Consider the following 18,296-nt stretch of genomic DNA (forward strand, 5'->3'; position numbering starts at 1 on the left):
ATCTCTCGTATTCTCCATCATCAGTATCACCCTCTCTATCCCTCTCTCTCTGCCCGTGTGTGTGTGTCCTCCCTCAGCCAGCTAATATCCTGCTGGATGAGCATGGTCATGTTCGTATCTCCGACCTCGGCTTGGCCTGCGACTTCTCCAAGAAGAAACCCCACGCCAGCGTGTAAGTATCTCTGTTAAACCCCCTTATTGCAGGATTTACTCCTCTAGGGGAGGTGGGCTGGTTTTAAATATTACCTGCACCGCTCAGAGTTTTTAATCCCGCTCAGAGAGTCTGGCTGTGTGTCTGTGTTTCTACCAGATAAGTGATGGAAGAAGTACTTTGTTCTTTCACTTGACCAAAAGTATTAGCATCAAAATATACTTTTAATTAAATATTAAAATCCTTAGTCATCTACTCCTTCTACCATCATGTCACTGTGTATCTCAGTATTTTCTATCAGGAGCTAAAATGTCGTCCGAGGGGATGAGGGGGGAGATATTTTCTCACCCGCCCTCTCCTCTATTATCCAACCCGTCCGAATGGGGCTCCAGAGCGGCGCTCGCTGCTCCCCTCCAGCTGTAAAAAAAGTAACCAGCGTGTGTTTGACATGAAGCTGTGGTGTGTTTTGTGGCAGGGGTACTCATGGCTACATGGCTCCGGAGGTCCTTCAGAAGGGGACGGCGTACGACAGCAGCGCCGACTGGTTCTCCTTAGGCTGCATGCTCTTCAAACTCCTCCGAGGGTAACTACTCACGCCTTTCTTCCCCCTCTTATCTCATCATCTTCTTCTTCTCTTCAACTCCCGCCGTGTCCTCACTTCCCGTCTGCCTTCAAAAACCCTCTCCTGCCTCTTGGAGTCTTTGAATCTCGCACTCTCGCTCGCCGTCTGTTTGGTGTGTGTTTGATCTTGTTTGTGTGCGAGGCTGTGTGTGTGTGTTTGTTTGATCTGGAGTGTGTAAATGCCAGAGGTCTGAGCCCAGTAGGTCAGGAATCAGGTAAAAGGGGTGTGTGTAGGTGTGTGTAGGTGTGTGTAGGTGTGTGTAGGTGTGTAGGTGTGTGTGTTGTGTGTGTGTGTGTGTGTGTGTGTGAGAGAGAGTGTGATGGTTGCTGGGTCGGAGCTAGCAGAAAGAAACAGGTAGAAGTGTGTGTGTGTGTGTGTGTGTGTGTGTGTGTGTGAGAGACGTGTCTTTCCATTGATGTTGGGATCTGTGTGTTTGAACACTTTAAAGAGGAAGAGTGTGTTGGTCTTTGGTGAAAGGTTGGCTGCTTCAGAGATGGATAGACGTGCTTTAACATTCTGAATCCTCTGTGTGAAAATGTTTTGTTCCAGAGTAAAACACAGGGATTCTGTCATAAACAATATTACATCATTTATCTTACAGCAGAATGAGCTTTTACACTCGGGCTTTCATTGACTATAAACATTCAGCAGAATCTGAGAATGAGGGAGGAAAAATGAGGATTTTTTTTCTAGCAATAAAGATTAAATCCATCTAGAGTTTGGAATTAGAATGAAAGGTAATATATACAAAATGTGTCCTCACACTGGACGTCGCACAGTTGAGCACCAGTGTCTCAGACCAGAACAAATGAACAGAAACAGAAGAAGAAGAAGAAGAAGAAGAAGAAGATGTACTTTATTAATCCCCTGGGGGATCTTCACTCCTTTTTTATACACACGCACAGGCTAAAATACACACTTCATGCACTTGTGGACATGCAACAGATGGTGGAGTGATGGGGCTGCCACGTTACCGGCGCCCCATGAGCAGGCTTGGGGTTAGGTTGCCTTGCTCAAGGGCATCTTGGCAGTGCACAGGAGGTGAAACTGGCACCTCTCCCGCTAACCGTGCACACTCCATATTTTACGGTCTGTGGGACTTGAGCCGGCGCCCCTCCGGTTCCCAAGCCAAGTCCCTACACACTGAGCTACTGCCGCCCCAAACTAACAAAATAAAACTGATTAAAAGCGTCTCTGTTAGTGTTTCCAACAATCACCAACTCTGGTTTGGTACAATAAATCCTTAATTCACCGACGTAGATGATAAAAACAGCAGTTTCAGTCGGAGCAGACCGGCTATGGAAACAAACCACAGAGAGGCTGCGATACAACACAGGCAGAGGGAGAGAGACACCATGTGACTCTGTAAATCTTTATATAGAGAATAGCTGTTATATTAATGTTTTAAATCTCATATATAACCTTTTAAATATTGTCTTTTTCTCTCTTTTCTAGCCTAGCTTAGCATAAAGGCTGGAAGCAGGTAGAAACAGCTAGCCTGTCTAAACTTCAAAAACACTTCTACCAACACCTTAAGCTTCTGTACTCGAGCGTTTTAGGGGTGGTTTTGTGGTGGAACTATTTCTTGTTGAACAACAGTGTATCCATCTGCTCAGCATTTGATGGAGTGATTAAGCTGCTCGCTGCTCCAACAGTTGTTTTTATTTTAGATTTAATTTACTTATCACAATATATATTGTAATTGCTATTTAACTGAAGATTTTATCCATATTGTCCTCTGCTAAACTCAGATTTCTGTCTCTCCTCGTGGGCTTCGGTGCACCTTTATCAGACAACGTCGCCGTTCCTCTGCAGAGTAAATTCAGGCTTCTAAAGATCCCATTTAGTTTCAGTTTCAGCACCATGTTTCCTTTCTTTATTTCTTAAATGTGGACATCTCCTGAAATGAGCTCTCTGGCTGCATCCGTAAAAGTCCGGTCTTGGATTTATCGATTAGCATCCTTCCGGTCTTCAGCGGTGGATTTTGATGTCATTTGGCTCAGGCTGAACAATTAGACTCACTGGAGATGTCGTTTGGAAGCTGCTACTCTCCCATTAGAGCTGCCAGTTGTCATTTGATCACTTCTACTAAGTGGAGTGCAGGCGCTCTTTGCAACTCAGATGGAAAGATGCTGCTGTGTCTCGTTTATACGCTCGCTTGATATACGGGCCTCAGAGGCAGCACCGATCACAGCGTGTTTGTCTGAGTAAATCTCCGTCCTGTTCAGCCGCTCTGCTGCTGCTTCAGCACTCAGACCAACAATCTGGTCCCAAACTGCTTCGCTTCAGCAAAATATTCTTTATCCTTTTAACCGGAGTTAACGGCGCTTCTTATTGCAGTTACCACGACAACCCTATCCGATACCGCAGCCTCGATTATCTGCCGGTACCGCCCTCTCACAAACAACTAAGCTGTTACTAATACATTTGTATGGATGCACTTTGCTTAACCTAGCCATCTTAAAAACATCACACACTCTCATGAAGGCAGAAGTACACAGCACACATGTTATTCAAACTGCTGCTTCTTTTTTTATTTAAACTTCCTTTTGGATCGGTCATCCAAACATTCAAAATTACATTTAAATACATTTCAGAAATGCCTAAGTCTCTCTTATGCTTTTTTATCCTGAGGTTGAGACAGAGTTCACTGCTGCTCAAAGTGCTGCTGGATCGTAGCCCTGGTATCAGATCCATTTTGGCCGGTATTCAAACCCTGCAATGCATTGTTTTGCCACCTGATACTTCCCACATTACAATATATTAATAAGAAACAAGTATAAGTGAACTGATAAATGATTTACTGTAAATGCTAACAGAAAACATCCTGCAGAGGCCAAGTCTCGGACACTTTTTTGGCTGCAGCTCAGTGGATGTGAAATGAAACCATGACTGAGGTTAAAGAGCCTCCTCTCAGCTTTAATTCGAGGGCGATTACATGCAGGTTGAGTGAGCAGCGTAGCCGCATCCCCTCCCCCCACCGTCCAAAAATTGGGGGACTGCATAACAATTTCCTACAATTTCCCTCCTCCAAACACTGAATGAGAACACTCTCAAAAACCCTTAAAGCTCCAAGTCAGCACTCGAACATGCAGGTGGCTAATTAGCATGAGTAAGATCTAGGTCATTTCAAATTACCATTTCTTAATTTACAGCGCTGTAATATTTATGAGCTTCAAGTTTTAACCAAGGATGTTAAAGCAGGTCGAGTTTTTAAAGATTTCTTCTTGCTTTTTATTCCTCCTTTGCATCGCCTCATCCTCACCCCGTCCTCTCTCCTCTTCTTCAATAATCTCCAGTCACAGTCAGTATCTCTCTCTTTCTCTGTCTCTCTCTCTCTCTCCTGTTCAGGCACAGTCCCTTCAGACAGCACAAGACCAAAGACAAACATGAGATCGACCGCATGACGCTCACCATGGTAAGAGGCATCTACACGCTGCATGTTTCCAAGAAGTCGCTGGTGCACGAAGGTGCACACGATGGCGGATGCACATATTACAAGGAGTCTCTGTGTAAACACACCGTAAAGCACAGAGGCAATATGAATCTTTGCTTAACCCCGAGCACATGGGTTTGGCTTGTGTTTACCTTACAGTAATACCAAAAGCACACAGATGTTTATGTCCCTGTGCATACTGTATTGTGTGTCAACAGACACCTGATGCACAGTTAGAAGAGGTATATCTACCTGAGCTAACCGGCTTTGTTTTTGGGTCGTCTTTTTACTCTCGCTGCCTCTCGGACGCTCGGCTGCGTGTTTACTTTGCTGTGTCATGGGAAGACGCAGGAGATGAGGAGTATGACAGAAACCCTGGCTTAGATAAACTGAACTAGCAGCCAAGCTTCAAAGTTAAAGCACACACACTCCCGGCCCCCCCTGGCCCGCCCTCTGGGTCAAATGGATTTATAGCCACAGCCAGCACAGGTTTACTCAGAGAGTCTGGGATCTGTGGTCCAGGCCAAAAAAATAAAGATAAAAAATGCACAAGGCATTAAAGTTTCATCTGTTTTGAGTCTGTATTTTTAATTAACCTCCAGTCAGAAACTTTTTTTGCTTCTTGTTTCGCTCAGATGTTTGAGCCTCCCTGTGCACAATGATTTATGTTCAGTTTGTTTTCTGCTGAAGGAGGAAAGTTTCTCTGAGCTCACCTTAAATCTCAGTTCTAACACCTGGTTGTAAAAACAGTTCTCCTTGCATCCTGGAAAACCTGGACATTTACAGACCAGTTCTCCAGTCATGGAAACACCTGGAAATTGACCTGACGCTACAAAAATAAGACACATTTGCTTCTGTGCCACCCTCCTCTGATCGAGACAAACGTTTAAAAGAGAACTGACAAATACCGAAAGTTAATATCTCCATGTTTTCAGAGAACTCAGGTTACTGGATTAGTAACGTTATATGATGTTTTGATACTCTGTCCTTCCGACAGTTTGATGCCGACAAAAACACTATCTGGTTCCAACTTCCCAATTAAGATCTGAGTCAGACTTATCAAAAGATATTTTGAGTTGATTAATCAACAGGAAATGAATCTACAATATTTTGCTGATCTTAGTTTGTTCGTACTTCTCAAATATGAGAATTTGCATCGGACCTTGTGGCTTTATGACTAAACTAACAAATACCAAAAGTAAGCATCTGCGTGTTCTCAGAGAACTCAGGTTACTGGATGTGTAACTTTTAATATTTTTTTCAAACCCAGCTCTGATTATAAGGTACCACAACACTGCTGGTGCTGCCTTTCAGGAGCCCTGAGGCTCAGTGAGTGGAGTGCGTATTTAACGTCTCATTATCTGTTAGAGGAATACACCGCTGAGCCTTTTGATGTCACAGGTCAGATCCAGCAAACACTCGGGGATGAATGGCGTCCATTGAGCCCACCCAGTGACATATCTGCTCTCACCCACCCTTTATCTCCCCCTCCTACACTCCTCACATCCAGGCCAGAGCCTGGCGGAGGCGACGCCGCCGAGCACAGACGAGTTCACGATGACAAACTGTAGAGCGAATTTTCGGCACAGCTTTGCTCCTCGACACTCCGCCTGCCAGCAGCAGCAGTTGTCCATCACGGTGGAACGCGTCCAAATCTCTGTGTCCATTTATGTGTTTTGTCAGGACATGAAGCAATTGAGAATGGTGGCTGCTCCCTCTCTCTCTCACACACACACACACACACACACACACACACACACACACACACACACACACACACACACACAGACTCAGGCGCTATTTGCCTGAGCAGGACCTCTAAACAGAGAAAGCATGATCTTTCATATCACAATAAATCCAGATTAGGATTTTTAATCCAGCCACTTAATCTGGTTTATCCCTTTAATCCTCGTCTGTGGGTGTGTATGTGTGTGAGAGAGGGGGAGCTGGGGGGGGGGGGGGCTGAGATTCAGCCCCGAGCAGGCTAAAAATACTGCTCTATATGTCTTTGTGTTTATTAAACATGATGAATGGTCTCATTACATAAACACGATGGGAGCAGACAGCAGTGAAAAGGCTGAGAACTGAGCAGCCAAGACAGGAAGGGGATGGACCGGTGGACGGGCGGAACAGATCCCGATAGATGGCACATCTGCTCTCTGAAATGTCTCCACGGAGCCGCTGACAGAACGTAAAGCAGAAGACGTAGAATAAGAGGGCGGCGGCTGTACTGTAGCAGAACCGCGAGGGAGAGATACAATCTGTGGTGGAAGGCACAGTGCATGACGAACAACAGGAAGTTACTTATTGTAGTTATCAGCGGGTCAGAGAGTGGCCGACTCACAGCTCAGAAAGTGCTTTCAAACACTCAGCGGAGCATCGTTTCCCAGGAAGATTTTAATTTCAGCCGCTGAGATAACAACCATTTCTCATTCTTCTGTTTTAAAGTTCATAACGTGTAGTTTTTACACAGCTGAGGGTCAGAAAGGCTGATATGTATAATTTAATATTCTCTAGCTCTGTTGTAAACAAATCTGACACAACAAACAAACAGTTCTGACTCTTTACAGGAAAGTTAATTAAAATCATACGTTGACTTCCATAGAACATAAATCCTGTCCATCGTTTGCAAGAGGAGTTTGAAGCAGTTTTATAATAACTGCTGTCCTTCCTGTCTCTCTTACATGAGCCAGAACAGCTCGTAATGAACAGAAACGATAAACAAATGCTGGTTGAGTCCCTTTTGTACCAGACCGCACCGAGAAAACCGGAAACTGACCCAACCCCGTTGGTTTGTGTCTAGTTACCATCAAAAGTAGCTGAATTACATAACTTACACGCAGTAGTCATAACTATCTGAAATCACATGGCGATACACATCATTTTAGACTAGATTTATGAATATGAGTGAGCTGGTTAGCTAATCTTTTCCAATCTGTAGCCAGCCAGCTAACTGTTGACTATTAAAACAGACTTGTTAGCAACAGACGCTAACTCTGCTAACGCTGCGGAGTTGAGAGTATTGTGTTGACATTGCTGAGAGCGATAAACAAATTCCAGTTCAGTCGGTTTGCACAAAAATCAATACGTCTTCTGTCCGTACACCAGACCGCCCCCCCCCAAAGCATTCCACTACCAATATACTGTCTGACATTACTGAGACTGTCACACTCTCCTCCATCCTCTCACATATTTACATACACACACAAAAGTCCAAAATTAAAAACATGATACAACATGAACATGAAAGACAGGAGGTGTGGGGGCGGGGGGGGGCAGTTCTCAGTTTTTAGTCTGGGGCTGTGGGACAGTGTCAGACGTCTTTGAAAACCCTTGTACTATAGTAAAAAGGTGCAAATGATGTCAATCTATTTTAAAACAACCCATTCTCACTTTCACCCTCTCCCCCCCCCCGCTCTCTCTCCCTCCCCCGTTGTCTCTCGCAGAATGTGGAGCTGCCAGACTCGTTCACCGCAGAGCTCAAAGACCTGCTGGAGGGGCTGCTGCAGAGAGACGTATCCAAGAGGCTCGGCTGTCAGGGCCGAGGGTACGACACACACACACACACACACACACACACACACACCGTCCCACATCGACGTTTATGTCCACCGGCGTGCAAATGAATTCATCAGTCAGACGTGTTTTGCTAGCTGTGCTCATTAAACACTGGGTGGTGTAGTTTGCGGCCCGGTGAAGACGGACATCGAGTGATCCGACAGACGCTGAGCTCATAACTAATTTCATCAGCGCTGTCGTTTCACATCAGCTTACGACCAAACCCGAGTGATGGATCACTGTCTGCTCTGGGTATTGGGCTAAATAGCAGGATTATGAGTGTTTGTCAGAGGGGGTGTAATGTGGCAAACGCTGCCACCTAGTGTACGAAGGTGAATTAACACGACCTCCCTCCCCCGTCTGTCTGTCTGTCTGTCTGTCTGTCTGTCTGTCTGTCTGTCTGTCTGTCCCACACACGCAGAGCCCCAGAGGTGAAGGAGCATCAGTTTTTCAAAGGCATTGACTGGCAGCAGGTGTACCTCCAGAAGGTGAGCGAGCCTCTTCTGTTCCCTCCACTGCAGGCTTTTTTTTTATTATTGAACCCGTGAGCTTGCTGTGTTTTTGGAGGGAATGATCGGATAATGGCAAGTCAATACGGTCCACCTCTGCATATCCGTGATGGATGTGTGTGAAGAGAAATTACTCTCAGTATTGGTGACAAATAACGTGCGTCATGATGCACAAATAAGATTTACAAATGTTTTTATGAGTAATTTTGTTTGTGTAGTTAAAATTAAAGCCACAAAAAAGACTTAATATAAATATTGTCGAATCAATCAAATGGTGTATCCCAGTTTTCCACCAGCACTTAAACACACTATTTACACCTGATATTAACACTATAATAACAGATTATACATCTATTCTGTGCCATGAAAGCACCAAAAAATATTCTACATAACTGTGAAAGATGAATAAATACTGGTGGAAATGAATGATGTACATTAAGAACTGTGTCTAGACACACAGCAGCACAAAGTTACATAATATGTTTTATACAAATAAATTAATAACTTCTAACATTTGCTGGATTTACAAGAAGGACAAATAATTACGAATTTGTAATAGACAGTTTAAAGTTTATAAAGTTTCCCCCAAACTCACAAAATTCTGTCTGAAATCTTACACCCTGGTCCTTTAACCCTCTAGAAGCAGACTTCCCACCAACATTATCCTGTTTTTAAAATAAAAACTATAAAATCTAAAGCATTCAAAGTTCTTTGTGAGAGTGTCCAGAAATATTTTGTCCATGTTTCTACATCCAGCAATGTTTTAAATCACTGTTTCTAGATTTTATTTAATGCAATTTGATGAAGAAGAGGTCAGATTATTGTATAGTTATACCTAAAACTGTGGTTTTTTAGCTGAGGTTGTACAGATTTTAGGGACATGAATCATTTGAAGATACTCACAATAAGCAGTGTAAACACTGGTGGACCGGCTCTCTACTGCTGAAGGGGTTAATGTTCATCCCGCTGTAGGCGATCTACAGTGAAGTTGTAGATTTATAGTGTCTTAGATTTCACCCGTTGATATCATCACTGCAACACTAGACAGACGCAGTTTACATTCCTTAATTTTCTGTGATAAAGTTACACATACGTTCTTATTTAACCGCGGTCACGTTCAGGTAAAAACTCCGCGGCCTTGTTTGAATATAGGACGACAACCCGAGCTGTGACGGGAAGCAGTGATCGTGTTTCACTGAAGCTTCGTGGTACAAATGTTTTGAGTAAGAAGATTTTCCTTCAACCTGCGTCATGTAGCAGCATCACAAACACAAAGCTGACCAATCACAGTGTTAGTGTTAGCAACCCTGACACATAGAGGAGTTAGCTTATGGCAGCTGTACCGTAAACAAGCAGCACACAACTATAAATCTCCCTTTAAAGCTCCAGTGTGCAACACTGAGGAGGATCTATTGTCAGGAATATAATATTCATAGGTATGTTTTCATTAGTTTATAATGATCTGAATATAAGAATCATTGTGTGTTTGATACCTTAGAATGAGACGTTTTTATCTACAGAGGGAGCGGGTCCTCTTCTGGTGGAGTCGGTCATATTGAACCACCATGTTTCTATTAGGGCTCGACCACTGTGTTTTTTTTCAGGGCCCGATCATATATCGATTATTATAATTAAAGGAAAAAGATATTTGTGGCATACAGGGAACTATATTCAAACTTCATTTTACAACCTTGTGTTGTATAAAGACAATAAAATAACCTTGAAAAGCAAACAGCTTGTTTTTAAAGAATAAAAATATAGATCATAATAAAATCTTCGTCTGGACAAGTCGTGTCTCTGTTTGAAGCGACGGAGCCGCACTCGTCATTAGTCCAGTACAGTTACAGTTGCTATGGTTACCCCATCAGTTCAGGGAAGCGCTGCTGTGGGACTGTCGCCGTGTTGTTCTGCTCACACTCTCCTTTCTCTCCTCCTTTGTCACTTTCTCTTCTTCCTCTCCTCTCTGCTCTGTAGTACTCTCCTCCTTTAATTCCTCCCAGGGGCGAGGTGAACGCTGCAGATGCTTTTGACATAGGCTCTTTTGATGAGGAGGACACCAAGGGCATCAAGGTAAAGCAGACCAGTACACATCCACTCATCCGTTACCCAGCTCCTTACACCACAGACAGTACATCTGTATGCATCCTCGGTACCTCTGTGTTGTCCTGGAAACTGAGTTTCCACTCAGATCGCCGTAAACCTGCTTTAGAGGGGAAACTGTAGTAAAATCACCACGTGAGAACGGCACATAAACGCTGACCACCTATCTGTAATGAGACCCTTCATTGTGAACCCACATCATTAGAAAGGGAGGAATAAAACTACAGACTGGCCCTTTAATTGACAGTTATTTCAATGATCCTTGAAGTAATAACATTCAGCGCCTCCAGCTGTTCAAATGTGACTATTTGCAGCTTTTTCTTTGTCATATATGAAAAATTGGAAGTGTGAGCTTACAACATATCGTCACCGGTTTCCTCCACCTCGTTTAAATCCAGAGCTCCGGCCACATCCCTGCATGCTAACAGCTAATAGCTTCACTCTCCGTTGACAGGGATGTTTCCTACTTGGCATATCGATTCTTTTAAGCCACAAAAACACTTTTAAAATGAGTTGTTTTCCTTGCAAGCTCTCAGTCATTTTGTCTGTCCCTCGTGTCCGAACCCATCAGCTGTGAAGTGTTGTAGAGTGCAGGGAGGTTGTGGCTCACTAGCTTTACATTACTTTGCCTGTAAGTGTATCTGTGTTTGCAGGCTTTCCTTCCCTGGTTCTCCTGGAACATCAGATTCCTCCCTCATTAACATTAGTGCAGTTATTCATCCTCTGACGCTCCAGCGCCGAGAAATAAAGAGACAAAAGCGCTTGTTTACATTTCCCCAGACGGTGCTCAGCATTAGCGCCGGAGTAATCATCTGAATAAGCGCTGTACAGTGCTGTGAGAGCGGGAAGACGCAGCAACAGGAACCAATACTGTAAAGTCAAATCACAAGTTGGTTGTTTAAAAGGGAAAATTAGCCAATTTTCAGTCATCCTGTCATTACAAAGTGGGTTGTACATGCAAACGATGGTTAAAGGCTCCGTATAGGAAACTTACTTTCCACTGGACTCAGACCAAAACAGTGGGACAGAAATAAAATAAAACTCACCAAAAACCATCTCTGTCAGCTAACTCAGATTAAACTGTGCTGATGAGCCTGTTTCTGTCCTCAAATGTTTTCAGAAACCCATTTTAGTGCATTACTGTCTCCTGGAAGACACAAAACAAACAAACAAACAAACACATTTGCTGTTGAGGCTGTTTATTATTAATATCCTGCACTTCTGTCTGTCTGTCTGTCTGTCTGTCTGTCTGTCTGTCCTGTAGTTGCTGGACAGCGACCAGGAGCTGTACAAGAACTTCCCTCTGGTCATATCGGAGCGCTGGCAGCAGGAGGTGGCGGAGACGGTGTACGAGGCGGTCAACTCGGACACGGACAAGAACGAGGCGCGCAAGAGGGCGAAGAACAAGCAGCTGGGCCACGAGGAGGGTAATGACGACCACTCCGAAAACCTGATCCCGAAATCGTTTTCCACGTACGAGCGCAGATATTCTAACCCGTGTGTGTGTGTGTGTGTGTGTGTGTGTGTGTGTGTGCGTGTGCGTGTGCGTGTGTGTAGACTACGCCCTGGGGAAGGACTGCATAATGCACGGCTACATGCTGAAGCTGGGGAACCCGTTCCTCACCCAGTGGCAGCGTCGATACTTCTACCTCTTCCCCAACCGTGTGGAGTGGAGGGGGGAGGGCGAGTCGCGGGTGAGTTCGCCTCCCGGCACACACGTTTAATCTCATGTTCATGTCTGTTCAGTCGGTGTATGAGCGTTGTCTGTCTGTCTGTCTGTCTCTGTCCTCCCTCCACACTGAAGGAGAAGTGGCTAAGACATTTTAAAAAGCAGAAAGACGGGGTGAGTGTTCACACCAGGTCCCCGCTGTGTCTCCCCCCCGCTGTCTTTGTCCAGACGGCGTTTAGCGCTGTAGACCTCCTCCCTGCTTCACACTCAGTAGTGTTGCTTCAGTCTTTACACCCTCCTCAAACTGCTCCTGGTAGCAACAGGAAGCGCAGGAGCCTCAGGGGAAGTCTTTTTACTTCAACTGATCTTCAACCAATCAGATCAAAGAACCCGGATAACGTAGTCATACTGTTACTGAAGAGGGGAGAAGAGCAAAGACATCTCTTCCACCACCACCACCACTTTCAGTGCCGTTCTTTGCTCTTCTTTCAATGAAATACTATACAGCTAGCCTCTTTAGCAGCCGCCATTGTTGTTGTTGTAGCTGCCAGTACTTCCTCATAGGACGCTGATTGGTCCGGTGCCGCTGTACAAACGCACAAAATTGATTCAAATGATTAAATATCCTGGAAATAATTAATGTTTGCTGTATTTTATCTTCTGCTGCGGCCAAATCACTGTTACAGTTAGAGAATACTGTCGCCAAACAGCCTGTGGTGAGAACAGCCGAGAGTCTCAGAAACGCCGTCCTCATCAAGGAATAACTCGGTTGTCTTAAAGAGCGGGAACCCTGCTAGCAAGATGGATTCTCATGGTTCTCCAGCTGCCTCGTAAAGTTTCCCAAAAGCAGCAACAACGATGAAAATAACAATAAAAGTAATCTAGAGATACAATTTAAAAATCACTACAACAAACAGAGTTACTATTAAGAACAGATTGAAACTTTACATACAAGGTCAAAACGGGTGCAGGTCCTCTTTATAAACCTCCTGATTCCTCTGTCCTGTTCACAATAACACATTTATAAAATACAGTTGGGATTTATTAAACGTATTTCTCTTCAGAATGGCATTTATTTGTCCCCAGAAAGAAGGTTTGCTCTAACCTACCTGATCACAATGTGGGCACCCAGAACAAAACAGGACTGGTGGCATGATTAATGGATCCATGAGTTTTAATCACAGGAGGAAGGATGTGAAGTTATCTGTGCAGCAACCAAGACTCATGAAGTCTGTGTGCCTCCACTGTGGACTGACTCCAGTCAGAGAGCTGCAGTTACTGTGGTTCAAAGGGTTAATAAATCGGATATTATATAAATATTCAGTATATCCTGATGCTTTTATTGTTCTACCAACTCATAACTTCTGGGAGTCTAAAGTCTGACCTCTGCAGCTCGGCCTGTGTTCATCAGTATCTGCCTCTGCTCACTTTCCATCGGTCACTTCTTCCCACAGCAAAACCTGCTGACCATGGAGCAGATCGTCACGGTGGAAGAGACGCAGGTTAAAGACAAGAAGTGTATCCTGCTGCGCATCAAGGGAGGGAAGCAGTTTGTGCTGCAGTGTGAGGTAGGACACGTTGTTGTTGTTGTTGTTGTTTATTTCTGCTGTCAGCGGGATAAAGACAAAGAGCTGATCCCTTTGTTTCGTTGTTGCAGAGCGATCCGGAGTACGTGCAGTGGAAGAAAGAGCTGACCGAAGCGTTCACAGAAGCCCAGAAGCTTCTGCGCCGCGCCCCTAAAGTCATCGGCAAAGGCCGGGCCGGAGTGGTGGAGCTCTCCAAACCTCCCCTCACACACCGCAATAGCAATGGCCTGTGAATACACACACACACACACACACACACACACACACACACATGCACACACACCTCGATACACACACACACTGCATCCCACCTCCTCATCAGCCGCAGGACACCTTCCCGCCGCCCACCCTCCCACCACGCCTCGCAGTGTGTGTACGGACCACGCCCACCAGCCTCTCACCACACACACACACACACACACACACACACACACACACACACACACACACACACACACGATGACCAATCATAAGCGCGATATAGTTTTTTTCTTTTTGTCCGCCGTGGGACCTTGCCAGTTCACTGAGAGGAAGAACGGACGCCGAGGCGAGGGGAGAAACATTCGGGAGGACTCAGCATGTGAAGAACCTCTGCATGAATGTGACGAGGACCCGCTCCTCTCTTGTTCCTGTCTTTCTCTTTTTCTCTCTCCTCCTGCACACCCTTCCTCCCTCCTCCTCTCTCCTCCTCCTCCACCGCCACCTCGCCCTGAGGCTTTTTGTGTGTTGGATCTCTGTGAACCCGCCGCAGCAGCTCCTGACGGACTCTCTCCCAGAGCTGAACGCTGTTGAGACATTCCTCTGACGGCTTGAGGAGGAGGCCGCTCGCTCCCTCTCACCATTCCTCCCTCCGTTACTGAAGTGCGCAAAGTGCCAACATCAACATTTACTTGAGTCACCTGAGCGCCTGGGAGCGCTCTGCCTGGTGGCGGGCTGAGGGGGCCTGAGGCGGGCGGAGGCGGCGGTCCATCATTCCAATACAGGAAGTGCGGGAGCCGCGAACTCTTTTCAGATAGGCTTCTGTAACGGCCGGTTACCATAGAGACTGAGGTTCCATTGGCTGACAAACAGCAGCCGGTTGCTACGGGAACCGTGGAGACTGGTATACCTGGGGGATCGGTAACCAAGGACAACGGTGTAACTATTGTGTTATGAAGGCTACACTCGCGGGAAAACCAGATGGAGGGAGGGAGGGAGGACTGAGTGTATATAAGAAACCCTTTCTCTGTGCATCTCCAGTGTTTTAGTCCAACGTGTTTGCATTATTGGGGACTTCTCTGTTCGTGAATCTGTCCTGGCTTTCTGGGGGAGGGGGGGAGAGGAAGAGGAGGTTTGTTTTCCTGCTGGGAGGGGGGAGCCCGGGTGGGTTTTGGGGGGGGTTTCAATCACTTGCTGCGTTACCTCAGTCGGACTGTGTCAGTTTGAACACGTGGAGGCGAGAAACCTCTCTAAGGGCCAAACGTCGCGCTCCGTCTGTTAGAAAGAAAGCGCCGCGTCGGCGCCAGCGCTCTCGGAGATGTCACCTCCCCGCTCGATGACTACACAATCATCCTGTTAGGGTTACGGCGCGAGAACGGAGAGCTGAAGCTAATTAAAGGAAACGTCCACCCTCAAACACACCGAACAGACTCGTCTCCGTTGCGTTCGAGCCGTTTCAGATCGGTTGTTTTTGTGACGAAGGGTTGAAAATGTTTGCACTCATTCCCACGGCCTGCCTCGTCTACACGGACTGCTTTACTTAGCCTGCGTTTCCCAGAATGCCTTTGGGAATCCTACAGGGGAAACGGTAAAGCTGGGCGCACGCTGTACAATTTTTAGGAAGTAAATTATTACGTTTTTGGACCAAACACCTCGATATCGATAATGTGACGATATCGTAGGAACGAATATCGGTGCTTTCACAGAATATTTGCACAGTGAGATTTCTAATGATCAGCGATGTGGAACAGTGAGAAAAAATCCTCTAAGTTCAGAAAATTGCATCAATTTACTGCAACAGAAACACTGAGATGATATTTAGTCACAAAATAAAACGTCACTTCGTCCTGCGGACCGTTCTGGCTCGTGGCTGTTTGTTTGAAAGCTTCGAAGCAGTTTGCTGGCAGTAATGTTTAAGGCAGAAATATCGTGCTGGCTAGATAATTTGTGCCAATTGTAAAAACTCGTTCATATCTGTGGTGATCGAAGGAAACGTCAGCCACATCTCGACCAGCCTCCGTATTTCCCATCTACGTGACACGTTGTTGCCACAGCGCTTTCAGACGCTGTTTGCCCACAGAGAATAAAGTTTCAGACTTTGGGGAATCGACTCGTAGTTTTGCTTCAACTGTGCCAGAGCGAGTCAAAGCACGCAGAAATCCACCGGGCCGGAGCTGATGGCGCCCGTTCTAGACGATGGAGACGAGCAGATCAGGCTGGCAGGAAGTCGGACGCAGAAACAGCGTAGAGAATCCAGTTAGTTTTCAAAATAAAACACCCCATGCAAGACTCCGGGTTATTGCGTTACAACCTGCGGCACCAGGCCGGACGGTTGGAGCTTATGTGGAGGAGAAAATACACAATGTCAGGAGCCAAACCGCCTCGGTCAACCTCAGTGGAATTTAGGCGTTAGAAACTCATCCGACCGTCTGACGGTAGTTCGGGAGGAGTCGGCGCCCAACGAAGCTGAAATATGTCTCTTAAATCGCACAGTGTACGCCCAGCTGGAAGACGTTTCTCCAGGAAGAAACAAGCTCACTCGTATTGGAAATGCAACGTTACATTGAACACAGTTGATTAATCTGAATAAAGTATTTTATAGATTAGTGATAAAATAGTGAAAACGTGTCAATGATGCATTCGTGTAGCTTGTTTTATTCGACCCAATGTCCCAAAATATTCCCATCAACAGAAATCAGACGAGCAGAACAACAACGTAAAGCACCACTTTAACACTCATCAGCGTTTATCTCCCACTAAAGTGTTTCAGGGTGGAGTTTTCCTCAACGTTCATGACTTTGTCTTTTTTTCTTTTGTTATTTTTCCTAAATGTGACACAGTTCAGATGAGGTGAATTTATTTTGTTAATCGGGGCTTTTTTCTCACGAACCTCGTCGGGAGTTCGTTACAAAGCGAAGGGCAGAAACGCGCACAATCTTGGTGTTAAAAGCACGCGGCGGAGGAGCGGGAGGAACCCATCTGCCGTCGGATACATTCATTAATTTCAGGGTTTTTTTATTTTTCATGCAGTACAGTGTCCTCGTCTGTGATGTCCATGCATTTCCAGAGCTGTGATGTGTGACCTGCAGTAGGAAAGGGTTGATTTAGGGGTGCATTGTGATTCCTTTTTTTTTTTTTCTTTGTAGCCTTTACCAGAGTCAGGGGGAGATATTATCGTCTTATAGAGAAATTTTGTCACCTCTCAAGGTGTCTTTTATTTTTGTAAACCAAAATGGTTTTTATTGTTTTCATTGAAATTTATGTTGTTGCACCTTTTTAGCCCAATGTGTTACTTAATAGTTGTTCAATGTGCCAAATAACTGTTGCTGATTGAGTGGAACCAATGGGGAAGCCTCCTTTTCTGAACTTTTGACCCTTCTCGCCGCGGACTCGGCAGCAGCCAACGTTTAAAAAAAAAAAGAAAGAAAAAACAACACCGCCATCGCCGCCGCCACACAAACTCTGAAGCTGCGGCGGCGTCTTCGAAAAGGGTCCAAAACTGTGAGCGTGTGAGCATACGTGCGCTTCAGTACCGCTTTGTATGTTTCACGCAGTGGACTCTCTCTTCTTTTTCCTGTCGCACACAGATTCACACACACGCTCAGCACGAGACGAGTTAAAAAAAGGATGGCATATAGGAAAAAAAATTCAAAGTATATATAAATATATGTGTATATGAAATGACAAAATGCTCTAGGTTTATTTAAAAGATTTAATGTAGAAAACAAAATGAAATTGTGCGGGGGAGGTCGGGGGTTTTGATGTGAGTATAATTGTTTGTGGTGAAGACTTCAGCTCAAATCTTGCACATAAAAGACTTTAGATATTGTACCTGCGAGTTCCAGATGATTATTTTTGTTTGAATACAGGACTCTTTGCTCTTTCATATTTATTGCGCGTGAGGGGAGCTCTCTCGCTCCGTCTCTCCTCCGCGTGGATGAGCCCTCAGCCGAGAGCTCGCTGTAGACGAACCCCTCTGGTTATCGCCATCAGAAACCCTCGTTTTGTTTTTCATACGCCACAGACAAACACAGATACTACTGGCTTTGGGTTATTATTGCCATTAAGGTTATGATAATACTGATATATAATTGACAATATTATTCAATGATTATTATTAAATTTATTTTATTTCAATGATTTTATTTTTTTTTGTTTTGTTCTCGAGACAGGTAGGAAGTTGCGTGTTGGACTGCTTGTAAAAACAGTTCATGAATAAAAATCCTTTTTCCGTGTTGCCTTCTGTCACGTTTGCTTTGTGTTCAGCTCGCAAAGGTTTCAGGTCGATTGTACGATGAAGCTGCTGCTCGCCTTCGCAGCAGCACGCAGAGAGAATGTGTTCATTTATTAAAGAGTGGGACAATTAAAGGCAAACAATAAGTTTATGAGAGAGAGAGAGCAAGAGAGAGAGACCTTCAGGCTGGGAATGAGCCGTCTATCTGCAGGGTTCCCACTTGGAAGAACATG

At 45.1% G+C, this 18,296-nt stretch overlaps 1 protein-coding gene across 1 annotated transcript in view; it reads left to right on the forward strand.

Moving 5' to 3' along the window:
* Positions 1 to 18,066, forward strand: part of grk3 (G protein-coupled receptor kinase 3) — a 63,788-nt gene extending 45,722 nt beyond the window's left edge. Inside the window, exons 12-21 of the mRNA XM_051411953.1 lie at positions 78 to 172; positions 627 to 734; positions 4,125 to 4,191; positions 7,656 to 7,756; positions 8,189 to 8,255; positions 10,251 to 10,346; positions 11,641 to 11,803; positions 11,934 to 12,070; positions 13,500 to 13,613; positions 13,703 to 18,066. Of these exons, the coding sequence (XP_051267913.1) occupies positions 78 to 172; positions 627 to 734; positions 4,125 to 4,191; positions 7,656 to 7,756; positions 8,189 to 8,255; positions 10,251 to 10,346; positions 11,641 to 11,803; positions 11,934 to 12,070; positions 13,500 to 13,613; positions 13,703 to 13,864 (1,110 nt within the window). The 3' untranslated portion in view covers positions 13,865 to 18,066. The remainder of the gene's footprint in view (positions 1 to 77; positions 173 to 626; positions 735 to 4,124; positions 4,192 to 7,655; positions 7,757 to 8,188; positions 8,256 to 10,250; positions 10,347 to 11,640; positions 11,804 to 11,933; positions 12,071 to 13,499; positions 13,614 to 13,702) is intronic.
* The last annotated feature ends 230 nt before the right edge of the window (positions 18,067 to 18,296 follow it).

Source organism: Dicentrarchus labrax, unplaced genomic scaffold (genome assembly GCF_905237075.1).
Source record: "Dicentrarchus labrax unplaced genomic scaffold, dlabrax2021, whole genome shotgun sequence".
Taxonomy (NCBI): domain Eukaryota; kingdom Metazoa; phylum Chordata; class Actinopteri; family Moronidae; genus Dicentrarchus; species Dicentrarchus labrax.